At 43.7% G+C, this 14,124-nt stretch overlaps 1 protein-coding gene across 2 annotated transcripts in view; it reads left to right on the forward strand.

The window, feature by feature from the left end:
* Positions 1 to 2,855: 2,855 nt before the first annotated feature.
* Positions 2,856 to 14,124, forward strand: part of PLCB1 (phospholipase C beta 1) — a 627,096-nt gene continuing 615,827 nt past the window's right edge. For both annotated transcript variants that reach the window (XM_054022546.1, XM_054022548.1), the window contains exon 1: positions 2,856 to 3,169. In XM_054022546.1, the coding sequence (XP_053878521.1) occupies positions 3,071 to 3,169 (99 nt within the window). In that variant the 5' untranslated portion in view covers positions 2,856 to 3,070. The remainder of the gene's footprint in view (positions 3,170 to 14,124) is intronic.

Here is a 14,124-nt window from a genome sequence, read left to right on the forward strand (position 1 = left end):
TGTGCGGGTGAGTAGCAAGGTATATGCTGTATGTGCACCTCTTAGATTTTAAGATTAAAGCATTCCCAAAATGGAGTGTGAGGATGGAATAGTGGAGAAACAGGTGCTTTTTAGCACAGTGAATCAGAAGTGTCTGTCCTGATGCTGGATTTAGTAAAGACTAGCTCAGGTGACTAGGTTATTTCTCTCTTGTTGAGAAAAAGGGACACAGAAGTCTCACATGTATAGCCAATAAGCAGATGGAATAACCAAGATGGGTATTCATTACCCTGAACGGAGATCCACACACAATGAAACTCCTTCATGGGTGTCTTCCCTACAGGTGAATTCAGTAGCTTTCTGGGAATGTGAGAGATTAAGTCATCAAGGATGATCATTCTACTGCCCCTACTCCCACCTCCCTGTTTTTTCCAACCCAAACTCTTCATAAATCATGCACTATATGCTTGGGTGAAAAGGCAATCCTGACAACTGTCACCCAGATTCTGTTCTCAGCTACCCCAGCATAAAATGGAGCTGTTCTGGCTTTACGCTGGTGCATTTGAAAACCGAATTTGGCATCGTCTCTCCTAAATCATGGCAAATCAACAGAAATTAAAGCACTGCAGTGAGTGAGCAGACTTTCATCCTGACTAATGTGACATTCGTTCTTGCATGCAAGCTTGATAAGAATAAAAAATAGATCAAACGGGTTCATTGGTAGTGGAACACTGATTATTGTCTGCATAGACTATCACAAAGGGCCAGATTCAACTCCCATTGAAGTCAATGGAAAGTATCCCATTGAAGTCAATAAAGTTGGAGAAAGCCCAATACGTTTTAACAACCCAGGAACTAACAATAACAGACAAATGAGTAAATTGTTTTTATTTTTAAAACGTCTCTAAAAACATATGCCTACACCCAATGAATTATTTGTAATAACAATCCTCAACCCCCAAACTTATTTTCCTCAAAGGCTGTTCCCTCTGCATAATTTGCGTCGGCCAAGTTAGAACAAGTTTGACCAGCTGCCTTTAAATTTTAAGGGTCAGCCAGAAACCTCTACAGGGAAATCCAAACTCTTATGTGCTGTCATCTGACACTTTATCTCTGCAGTGACTCTTCAACAGGCAGAAGGTCAGTGCGAGAGCATGTTTGATTTTGTTCTTCAAAAACCTTTTTCTTAAAAACCTTTGTTTTAGAATGTCACTCGAATGTTAGTGCACATTCTGTGTTTAAATTAATCGAGAAAAGGATACCTAAAATGGTCTTTATTCCAAGAAAACCTCTCAGTGGGAAGAGAGCATAAAACTTTTGAAACCCCCTTTCTTATACACTTTTGTGGCTCACCAGAGACCAGTGCTATGAGATTATAACTAGAGACCAAAAGGAGTTGATGATTTTAGGGGTTGTCTTTACCCTTTCATCACTTCATTTGTCAATTTCCAGACTAATGAATTTTTCCTCTTTGTCTGAACAGCACCAATAACATTTTCCAGACTTACCCTCAACTTTCTCTGCCCTTTATTCTCTCTGAAGAGGTATCTGTAACCACTAACAACCCTCTCTGTCACACTGTAACTGAATAGCAAGTGTGATACAACTTTTTCCCCTGGGTCTTGCAAACCCAGAGTTCTCACACCATCTGTTACAGTAAGTTAGGGAATAAGAGAAATGCTTAATGATTACTTTAATAATAATCCCTAGCTCTGATACAGCACTTCTCAGCCATAGGGCTCAAAGTGCTCGACACAGCAAGTCAGTATCATTATCCCCATTGTACAATGGGGAAACTGAGGCAGAAGACTGTGCAATGACTTGCCCAAAGTCATGCAGCCGGCCAATGGCAGAGCGGGACATAGAACCCGTGTCTAAGCATGGTGTTCTATATAGGTAGGGTGAGCTACGTTTCAAGGAAATAAAGGACAGATGTAGGAAAGTTAGGGAGATAATTTTCCCCCGTATGTTTTACTGATGATATAAAGCAGCAGTTCTCAAACTGTGGGTCGGGACCCCAAGTGGGTCACGACCCAGTTTTAAGGGGTTAGACTTGCTGGGGCCCGGGGCTGAAGCCCAAGCCTAAGCTCCAACACCCAGGGCTGAAGACCTTGGGCTTTGGCTCTGGCCCCTCCACCTGGGGCAGTGAGGTTTGGGCTTTAAAAAACAAATAACCAACCCCGACATTTGAATCTTTCCCATCATTGTGGCCAGGGTGACCAGACAGCAAGTGTGAAAAATCGGGACAGAGCGGGGGGGAGGAGGGGGGGCAATAGGCACCTATATATGACAAAGCCCTGAATATCAGGACTGTCCCTATAATCGGGACATCTGGTCACCCTAATTGTGGCTGCCATGTGGGCTGTCTCCTGTATGTCCTGCACTCCCGGGGATGCTCGTCACCGGTCCCTGGGCAGGAGGGACGGGTGTCACCCTAGCTATAAGACTCCTGGGTGCAATATTGCCTCTGCTTGAAGGCCCAGGGGCGTTTTGCCACGTGGGGCCAGGATTTCCTCCTTCATGCTTAGCAGACTCTCACCTGTTCTGCAGGTGGGCCCTGCCCCCAGCTGCCTGCTGGGAAAGGGCCATGAAATACTGTGGACGACTGGAAGCGCGGGAGTTGCGGGGAGGGAGGGGAACAGCACAGCTGTGCTACCCCCCCTCTCCCCCCTCGAGCTGGCCTGCCCCTAACCTCGCCTGGGGGTTGCAAAGCCAGCCCCGCCCCCATTCTCCTCCCGCTGCAGCGGCCTGCTCGCGCCGGTAGGTGGCGCTGCCGCCCCGCGGGCAGGCCGGTGACCTAGCGGAGCGCGGAGGAAAGTTGGGGGCCGAGTCAGCTGGGGAAGGAGGCGGCGGCGGCGGCGGCGGCGGGCGGGCAGCGCGCTCGCGGCGGGCGCGCGTGTATATAGGATGTGCCGCCGCTGCATGGCTCTGTCCGCCGGCGGCCGCGCCAGCTGCCTGCTCGCCGCCCCTGCGCGCCGGTGACTCCCTCGCCCGGCTTCTCCGCGCCGCTGCCGCAGCCCAGGCTCCTGCCCGTCCGTCCTTCCTTCCTCCCCGGGGCTGCCCTCCTGCGGGCAGCCTCCATGCGCTGCCCATGGCCGGGGCACAGCCAGGCGTCCACGCGCTGCAGCTCAAACCCGTCTGCGTCTCCGACCTCCTGAAGAAAGGCACCAAATTTGTCAAGTGGGACGATGTAAGTCGGAGCTTCCCCCCACCCCCGTTCCCGCTTCCCACGCGCGTCCCCCCCCCCCGTGCTCCCACGCGTGTCCCAGCCCACTCCCACGCGCGTCCCCCCCCCCAGGGCTGCCCTCGGGCGGTGGGGGAAAAGCAACGTGCAGAGCTGATCGATCCATGGCTCCGACCCGCACATGGAGCGAGCTGCCATGTACCGCCCTGGGATGGGGATGGGGGAGACGGGAGCAGCCTCACCTTGTTTTAAACCTGTTGTGTGCTAACCCTCTGGGGCAGAGCTGAGAGCGGGGCCCGCGTCCTTGCAGCGTGTTGAATTTCATATATTTTTGGGGGGTGGGGTTATTCCTCCAAAAAAGGGGAATCCACATTTGGATGCATTGGGTTTGGCGCTAACCCCCGTGTGTGGTGTTGCCTCGGAGTGACTGGATTTGTTTCCAGAGGGCAGAGCGAATGTGTGGTCCAGGAGTCGACACAGGTGCAAGCACACATTAAAAAGTTGGAGGATGATTCTGGGAGGAAAAGAGGACAGTTTAAAATGGAGAGGGAGCAGGTTGACAGTACGGCTTTATTTCCATGCTGGCAGAGAATTGTTGTTCCTATTAATATTCGCATAACATGTACGGTAGTGTGTGCACCTTCATATATATTATTTATTGTAACCCTTTGACATCTAAACTGTCTCATCTACTAAAACTTTTCTGAACTTTGTCTCCCTTGCATCTATCTGTTCTTTCCATTTCACTTCATTCACTGTTATCTTTCCCCTCTCCTGTGTCTCTTGGTTGTGTTGTATTCCATCTAATTCACCCTGTATTACCCTATGTTGTTATATATGGTAATATAAAGTGTATTCTCTTTGCTTCTATTCCCTTCCTCTTTCTTTCCCTGTGTTCTCTTTCCATAATGACCACTTTCTCAGCCCCTCGCTGCTTTCTCCTGTCTTCTTCATTCCCATTCTCTTTATGGATTCTTCCCCTTCCACCTTGTGACCTGAAGTAGGCTAAAAGCTTGTCTCTTTCACTAATTGAAGTTGGCCCAATAAAAGCTACTATCTCACCTGACTTGCCTCTGCACCCTCTATCACACGACCTGTGCATACACACTCTTGCATCCCCTACATGAAGAACATCACCGGTACCCATTCCCCTGCCTTCCTCTGCAAACGTCTCTCCACAATCCTTGACTCCTCCCAAAATCTAGATGCATTCAAGCCTCCCCACAAGCCCCCCTTCTCGTGCATTCTTGTTTCTGCAACACAAAACACACACACATCCCTTCAATACAAAATCACACACCCTGGCAGGGTCCCTTCCTCCCCTGAAACATCCGATACTTCTTCTGTCTCTTCATCTTAGCATTGCTACATTGTGTGGGAGAGGGGTAGCTCTGTGCTGCCCCCTGCACGGTAGCCATTTAGCAGTTGGGACTTCTTTCTCTCCCTATCGGCTATGCCAGGGACTTCTTCAGAGACCGGGTAGATAGCATTCTCCTCTCCCCATCCCCATTGGGCCACCAGTTATGGGTGGGGAGGATATAACACCGGGTGGAAGGAAACAGAGGGGACAGGTTCACTGCCAATCCCATCCCTCAGTGCTTGCTCCTGTGGTAAAACCTCAACGGTCCCTGCCCTCCACACACCGCTAGAGAAATGGATACCCCACCAGGGTCGGTGCTGAAGTATGCACAGAGGCAGCATTGTGATGAAAGTCTATGGATTGGACATAAAGGAGAAGACCGACGTGCTGCACAGCTTGAAAGGCAAGAGTCGTTGAGAAGAACTAGTTTTCGAGATCTCCCTTTATACTAGCTCAGCAATCTCTCTCTCTCAAAAAAAAAAAAATTCTTGCTGTAAAGTTTACTTCTCTAGAGACATGCACAGTAACAGCTAGTGGGACTGCCGAGAGAGAGTGCAGTTCACCGTTCCAGTTCTGTTACGCAGTATCACGTTACCATTGCTCTCAACCTGTCAAGAGACCAAAGGTGTGATCCTGACCTTCAGAAATGTGTGACAAACGCTTGCAGTGAGGGATGCAACAGCAAAAAATTAGGAGGGAAGTCTTGAAGCAATGGGGATTTACTTATTAAGGGATTCCTAGACGCTGAGTTTCATGGCTGTGCCAATAATTTACAGTAATAAACAGTGAGCTAACACCAGGGTCACATAGTGCCTGAGGTAGATTTGGATCTAAAATGAATAATTCACTTGCTATTCAGGTTGAGTTGACACCTCTGAGTTCTAACTCATCAGATTTGCCATATTGTAGATCACAGCACAGTCTCAGCCTTACTGTTGTGGCTTTTTGTTTTTGGGTTTTTTTGGTAAGCAATCTTGCCAGCAAATTCACAAACCACATATCCGCTGAGGGCAAGTTAACAGTGATTTACACTCTCTAGGTGAAGAATCCGAGGAGTTCTCCAACATGGATTATGTGTTTTTGCCTCTTTTCCTGACCCTCGGATGTGTAACTGTGGCAAGAACAGAATTCTTTGCAATATCTTGCTGATATTGTTACCTTGAAAGATAGGGCTAGATTATCTGCAGATAAAACTAGCGGATGGAGTGAAGTCTGCAGAGAATTTGGTCCTTCGTTTTTATTTGTGAAGGCTATTACTGAACCGTGATTCAGAAATGTCTATAGGTGAAGAGATGCACTCTGTGGAAAATGGAGTCTTCCTCTATAAATAACTTACTAGGTGTTTTTATCTAATTATAACTATGTATTAATATTATATAGACTAAATGAAACCGCCCACAATATTAAGCATGAGGTTTGTTAGCAAAAACTGACAAAGGATATAAATCCTAAATCAAGATTATCGTCATAGATTCCCTGTTATATCTGGCACATATGGCCCCCCCCCCCAATCCTGCAACCTCCTATGCAAGAATGGATCCCCATGCCCAGCCCCATTCTTTATCAGTGGGGTTCTCAGGGTGGTGAGGGTTCTCTCGAATGTATATGAATGTAGGAATCTGGCTGAGATTATCTGACACTGAGACACCTGCCATGGGCATAACATTGTGAAATAGTTTTGAGCTGTAACTTTCTTTTGATTTATTTAATTGCAATTTACTTACTATGAGTGCATGAGAGGGTTTTTTTTTTTTTTTTTTTTTTTTTTCCCCTTTAATTTTTTTTATCCACAATGCCTCGTTCCAGCAATGGAATTATCCCAGGGAAAAAAACATTTTAGTGGAAGTGAGCCTAATTTGACACTCAGTAATATGGGACATTTCATGCAAATGTATGTTTAGTGGCAACTTAAAGTATCTGCTACTGAGCCAATCAACAGAGACTTTGGAGTCTCTTCCATCTAGCCGGTTTGCCTGTATTCAGATTTTTATTTATTTATTTATTTATTTTGTTTTTAAATGAGCATCATTGACCTGAGGCTTTATGGTCTAAAGTGTGTGTGTGTGTGTGTGTATATATATAGGAGCGCCTCTGTGAAACAATAGGCCATAATAATGATGATACATAATATGTTAAACTTACCATGACAAGAAAACATAATAGACCATTATAGCTACTTTGGATCCATTGTCTAAACTTAGTGGATGTGCAGAGAAGTTAAGCTCATGCACCAAGGTTCCTTATGAAATATTTGTTGGGTGGAGGCAGGGGAGAATACTTCTCATAATCAGCTTTTGTAGGAGGAGATTTTCAAAGGTGCTTAAGGGGTTTAGGAGCACAAGCCTCTTTGACTATCAACAGGATGTGTGCTCCTAAACCCCTTAAGTGATTTTGAAAATCTCTTACTAAACAAATAATTAGCTATTCCTCTCTCTTACCCCCTTCTTCCTCCCATAGATGAATACTGGTCCTATTTGTAAGCAGAGACAAATTCTCACTGAATTCACAAGTCAACAGAACTTGGTCCTGGAATTTTAGTTTGTTATTTTGGCCTCCCCAAAGCACCTGAAAACAACTTTTTTTTTTTTTTTTTGTTTGGTACAACCCTAGGAATCTGATTTGGAAAAGATTTGATCCACTCCTCTGTCAAGACAGAATTATCCCCTACCTATGGTTTTTCCATACAGCACATTTTCCTTCTGTTTTATTTCTCGAATAGAAAAATGACCCTATTGACTTCTTTTCACATCTCATAAAACAAAGGCTCTTCCTCAGCGAAACCTTGTGACTTGTACCAAGTTTCAGCCCAGAGCAAAATTTTCCTGATGAGTTATAAGCCACTGAAAATAGCTTTCTGCAAATGGGAGTGCTGAAAGGGTTTTACCCAGAGTAGCACTTACTGGCTGTAACACAGTCACACAACGCGCTGGATGAAGACTAAAGCAATAGCTTTTAAAGAATTAATTTAGTACTTCTTTGAATGATGCTGGGGTGAGATTGAATGGTGCTGGATTGCTGGCAGAAGCAGTAGTAATGCAGGCTTTTAAACTCACCCACCAGGGTGCTTGGAACCTGGCTTGGAGCAGCTATTCCTAGGTGTACAGAGGGCAGTTCGCTTCTATGTCCATCTAGTAACTTCGCTGAGACCGCTAAGAAGCGCAACGCATGTAGTGCTAAATGTGTGCTGTGGACCCTCATCTACTCGTAAGTGCAAATCGGTCACCTACACGCCCCAGATAGGGTCTGATCTGATGTCTGTGTGAAGTGTGTAGGTGATCTCAATTGACTTCATTGGACTGTGCTCTGAGCAGTGATAATCTGTCAATTTAGACCAAGTTTAAATTAGTGCAGTCTACACAATTGTAAATTCTGGAAATTCCATGTGTTCTGCAGGGGATTTCCTGTCCTGTATGTTGAAATCCAATTAAAATCTTATTTAAATAAGAGACTATGCCTCTATCCTATGATACAAGTGGAGTTCTCATACACCAGGATTGCAGGTGACTATAATATCCCCATAGCCATCCACTTTCCCATTGAAGGATTTTTTTGCCTTGAGACTCATTATAGGGGGGCCTGATTGTTAGAAAGGGCTGAGCACCTTGCCGTCCGAAATTGGGATCCTTTAAGCTGTCTCAAGCTAGGTTTCCAAAAATGAAGGGGAGCAGAATCACGGGTCACTGAAAATCTTAGCCTTTCGTAGTGGGGAAAGAAGTCTGGATTAGTCAAGCATTGGTTTGACTGCCAGTGCTGTAGACACGCTGGTGTCCTTCGTTCCCAGTGTTGGACAGTTACCGTTTCAGGAAGAGGAGGTTTACAAACTGAATTTACTTGGGCCACTCAACCGTAAATCAGACCCAAGGTTTTTAATAATTCTTCCTTGGAGAGTTTTAAAGCAGTCTTCAAAAGAACTACATTCACTGGAAAACGACCGTGTAAGGCTTTCCAAAGTCCACTCTGTTTAGGGATAGTGCAAGGGGAGGGGCATGATAAAGGCAGATGTATTACTAGCTGGGTGAGTTAAAGAAACCGGAGTACAAAGGAGTGTTTTTGTTTTTGTTTTCTCATGGGGTTGGTGGAGGCAGAGCTCTGCCCTGGCTTTGTGTGTATAGCTGCTGGAACTGGGGGAGCTGGGGTCGCTCCCTGGCTTGAAGTGGTTTCCATTATATACAGGGTTTACAGTTTGATTCAATGGCTCTCAGCACCCCCACTATATACAAATTGTTCTAGCATCCCTGATTGTGTGTAATGGTTTCTGCTGTGTGGCCCCAGCAGGAACAGCACTGACATAGCTGAGGTAGCACCAGCCCCAGAGCTAGGACACAGTTTAACTGGTATTGTCTAGTGGTGGTAATTGGCATGCCAAGGCAGGTTAATGGAGTGTTCTATGTTACAAAGTGTATTTGTTTTCAATTCTCACTTAAAGAGTTTCTTATCTTCCCGAGTGATAATATGTACTTTATATAAAGGCTTTGACCGGGTCTTTGCTGCTTACGCTATTTACTTCCGCTTTCAAGTGTAGTCTACCAATAAGTAATGGAGAGGTTATATTTACCGGGAATGCTGCCTAAATTAGATGACTTTCTGGCCATAAAACTGGAACCCAGTTTGAACTAAAAATGTAGTTATCAGAATTGAACTGTTCCATGCGCAGCAGCATCCAGGGGCTAGGACACCAGGTGGGAAGTCAGGGGCAAGTGAATTTTGAGTGCCCAAATTGAGATCCCTTAAAGGGGTCTTATCTTTAGGAAGGGCTGAGCACTCACCTCTGAAAATGAGGTTCTTCAGTTTGTCTCAGGTTGACTCACTCTTAAATCTTGGCCCTGGGCTCTGCCATGTCATTGTTTTATGACCATGGGCAAGTCACTTAATCACTCTCTACCTCCATACCCTCCTCTGTAAAATGGGGTAAATATCTATATCCTATCTACTCATCACAGTAGCACCTGCGCCCCTCAAAACTAATGGATTTTATCTTCACAATACCTCTGGGAGGTAGGGAAACGTTATTCCCATTTTACAGGTGGGGAACAGAGGTGTAGACAAACTAAGTGCCCACGCTCACCCAGGACGTTCTTAGCGAAGTCCGAAATTGAACCCGGAGTACTGCAGTAGACTTCAGAAGGACCCATCTGCTAGACCAATGATTCTCAACCAGAGGTATGCGTATCCCTGGTCTCCCAAGGGGTACATCAACTCATCTAGATATTTGCCTAGTTTTACAATAGGCTACATAAAAAACACTAGTGAAATCAGTACAAACTAAAATTTTATACAGACAATGACTTGTTTATGCTGCTCTGCATACTATACACTGAAATGTAAGTTCAATATTTATATCGCAATTGATTTATTTTATAATATATGGTAAAAATGAGAAAGTAAGCAATTTTTCAGTAATAATGTGCTGTGACACTTCCACAAAAACAACAAGGAGTCCGGTGGCACCTTAAAGACTAACCGATTTATTTGGGCATAAGCTTTCATGGGTAAAAAAACCTCACAAGTGTAATAAACAAGTGTGAGGTTTTTTTACCCACGAAAGCTTATGCCCAAATAAATCGGTTAGTCTTTAAGGTGCCACCGGACTCCTTGTTGTTTTTGTGGATACAGACTAACATGGCTACCCCCTGATATGTGACACTTACTTCCGTATTTTTATATCTGATTTTGTAAGCAAGTCCTTTTTAAGTGAGGTCTAACTTGCATATACGCAAGACAAATCAGGTTCCTGGAAGGGGTACAGTAGTCTGGAAGAGTTGAGAGCCACTGTGCTAGATTATCTTTACCCAATCTTATAAAATGCTTTTGAACTTGGTTGGTGATTAGTGCTGTGTGATTTTGATCTGGGAGAATTCATGGGCCTGTTTGTTTATTTTAGAGTCTTTTTCAGAAGATTATCAAGAACATTAGATGTGTTTATTATACTTTATAAACATCCAAATAAATATGTACATGTATCAAGTATTATCAGTTTGGCTAAGCAGAAATAAATAAAACAAACTAGTTGTGAATACTTGCCTGAGAATGTATTTCTCGAAGAAACTTTCATATGTGGTTTAAATTGTTGGCTCTCATATAGCTTGTTTTATTTTGGCATTTTTATTTTTTATTCTGTCCAAATCTGTCACTACTGTATATTTCTGAGGTCTCAGAAATGAAGCAACATTAATCTGCTCTTAGATATATTCAGAGATTAGACTTTTCCTTCTTTCAAAAAAGAAGAATATACTCAACTGAACATCTTTGTTTTTTCCATCTGGTTTGGATTTGGAGCTTTTTTGAGCCCAACATGATCAGGTTTTTTTATTTTATTTTTTTAAAATTATATTTAATCTGCAATGATCGGACCAAATATAATGAACAAAAATCAACTAGGGAAGGATACACTGTTATCTAAACTAGTGGGAAAATGTAGTAGAACAGTTGTCTTGTAACGCAAGAAGATAATTGGATACTGAATTTAAAAAAAATCATATTTCAAATGTTCAATCAGCTAATATTTCATCACAGGATAAATTCAGATCTTATTCAACTCCATTGGAAAGCGTTCATTGACTTTTTTGTGGGACAGAGATTTGGCCCCAAGGTTATCTTGTATAACATGAGCAGCCTCTTATCCCAAAAGGATATGAAAATGATTTTTAATTCCAGATACAGCCTCTACTACTTTAATATCTGACCTCCTCACAATCACTTTTTATATTTATTCTCACAACATCCATGTGAGATAGGCAAGTTCTATTTTACCCTCTTTACAGAGGGGGTACTGGGACACAGACAGGCTAAGTGAATTGCCTAAGGTCATACAGGAAGTCTGTGGCGGAGAAAGGACTTGACATGAGGTCTCTGAAGTCACAAGCTAGTGCCCTAAGCACTGGACTATCCTTCAAACAGCTATGCCAAATAATGATGAAAGGACTGAAATCCTTATCTGTTTTAATCTGGTAAAATAAAAGTTACATCAGTAGAATTTGATGTATCATTATGTTCTTTGCGCAAAAATGCTTTCTTTTAGAGTTGGGGGAAAAAACAGAGAAAAACTGACTGTCAAAATGTGTCAGCCTCATCTTTTTTGTTAGCTAAAACACTTCAAAATGGTCACTGAATTTTTTTTTATTTACTGAAACAAGATGGGTTATTTTTAAATGAAAAACTTGTATAAAAGTTTTGATAACATTGACATTTTTATGCAATAAATTGCAGTTTAGAGAGAGTTTGTTTGAAAAAAGTTCTAGTTAAGGAAGTTTTGACCTGCTCTACTTCTATACAAAACTTTGCTTTAAAAGAAAAAAAATTTTTTAAGTGAATTTTTTGTTACTACAGTCAGACCACATTAAAAGACCATTAGTAAGGTTGCAAAATCAAGCAATCAAAAGCTAGGAAATGCCAGAATTAAGATTGTCAGTGCAATTTGGTCCCTTGTGCGTATGCATTATGATATAGTCTTTAATTGCATAATCACATACTATTTTTCCACAGGATTCCCGGCTCATTCATTGCACAGGATGGATGGTAATAAGATTGAATAAATCAGCAACAGTCCTCATTGTTCAGTGGATGGCTCCGTGGCTTATTTACTGCGTACTGTTCAAACCCTGCGCTGACGACACAATTATTAGTTTCTTCAAGGGCTTTTCTGTGGCACTCCTCAGTGTTGTTGAAGCACTCAGATACTACATCAATGAATTAATATTCACAGTGCCCCTATGTGGTGAGGGTGTGTTGTTCCCATTTCAATCCCCATCCCCAACACTTGTTTAGCAAAATAACATGTCTACACTTTGAGCTGGGTGGGTGATGCCAGGCTCAAGGAGACATCCTTGTTCTAGCTCTCAGCTGGCTCAGACAAAGCTAGTGCACTAAAAACAGTGCGAGCTGTCCTGAGTACGTACCCGCTGGAGATACTAGGCATGGACTCAGGTCAGGAGCGATGGAAGCATCCTGGAGTGGGCACCGGTGCCTGAACCGTGGCCCCGTGCTGCCCCTTCTTCCCGCCCTTGCACCGCCCCTTCCCCAAGGTCCTGCCTCTACACTGCCACTTCCCCCACCCCAAGACTCCGCCCCTTCTACTTGCTCCTTTAACCCTTATGGCCGGCCGGTTTAAAGGTGATGGGGCCATGCCCCTGTTCCGTTCCAGCGCCTCTGTCTCAGGGCAGCTAGCCCCTTCTGCCATTTACGTTGCCATGGCTACACTCTCTGTTGCGTGTGCTAGCTCCCTCAGAGCTAGCGCAAGTATAGCTCCTTGAGCTGGGAATGACACCCCCTCCTTGACATGCAGACATTGCAGAAAGCTAGGGTGAGCATTGCCCTAACTCTGCTCCCACTGAAGTCCTCCATAAAGTTCCCACTGACTCCAACAGCACAGAGAAAGGCCAATACAGAGCATCTTTAAAAATCCTACTCTTAATATTGCACTTCTTAAAACAATTAAATAAAAAACACATTTCTTCAGTAGTGCAGGTTTGTTCCATTTTGTTTACCGCCACTCAGTTACTCCATATTTGTATGTTTTTAAAAAAAAATACTCTGCCGAAGATAGCTCATCTTTCCCCTCCCCGTGGTTTGAAAGCCTGTATTGTAGGGTCCATTCCTTCTCCAGCTGAAGTTGTGACGATTTTGCCATTGATTAAAAAAATCATTTATTTAAATCAGGGATTTATTTTAAATTTATTTAGAAGTCATTTAAAAGTTGCAGCAGGACACATGTTAGAGGAAAATTTATAATGCACTAAAAATGTTTTTAAACATATAGTTTTAAATGCCCTTCCTGGTGCAGTATCTTAGGGCTTGTCCGCATAGAAAACTTGGCCTGCTTTTAGCTAGACTGTACTGGTGCAGTTAAAGCGGAGCAATCCTAGTAGTTGTACTAGTATAAAAGTGCTTATAGTGGTATAACTTATTCCTGTACGGGAAGGGGAGTTAATTATACTGGTATAAGGTGCCTCTATACCGCTCTAACTGCATCCACATTCGAGGTTATAATGGGATAACTATTTTGGCTTTAAAAAAAATCTACACTGATGACTGTAATAATTATACCCGTACAAATGCGGTATGTGGGCCTGGCTTTGGCGGAATCTGAGGGGCTTGCCTACATGAATGTTTAGGTTGTGGCAAGTTGGAGTGTGAATTTACCCCGCACTAGCCTGCTGCACACTTCTGTCCTTGGGAATCCTGGAGACCTGCATTAACCGTTCGTTAAAGTGCATTGATCTAGTGCTTTTTGACACTGGGAGGGCATCAGCGGGGTCCATACAGACAGTGCAGCAGGTGAGTGCAGAGTAGGTTCACACCCGAGCTTGCAATGAACTAAACATTCATGTAGACAAGCCCTTACAAAACTTCTATAGGCGAAAACCAAAATATTGGGCGATTAAAGCCTTGATCCTGCCGATTCTTAAACAGGTGCATAATTTTACTCCTGATCTTCTGTCTGCTGCTCTTGTGCTTAAAGCCATCCATCCACTTTTGTAGCATTTCTCATAGGATGTCTCAGCACAGAAGTTGCACCAGTAAAAGTTTTGGCAGAATGCATTCATGTTGGGTCGTTTGTGCCATTCAGCATATCCACCCAGCATCGGGCAGTGTGTGGTGCAGT

The sequence above is a fragment of the Malaclemys terrapin genome, chromosome 3 (genome assembly GCF_027887155.1).
Source record: "Malaclemys terrapin pileata isolate rMalTer1 chromosome 3, rMalTer1.hap1, whole genome shotgun sequence".
NCBI lineage: Eukaryota > Metazoa > Chordata > Testudines > Emydidae > Malaclemys > Malaclemys terrapin.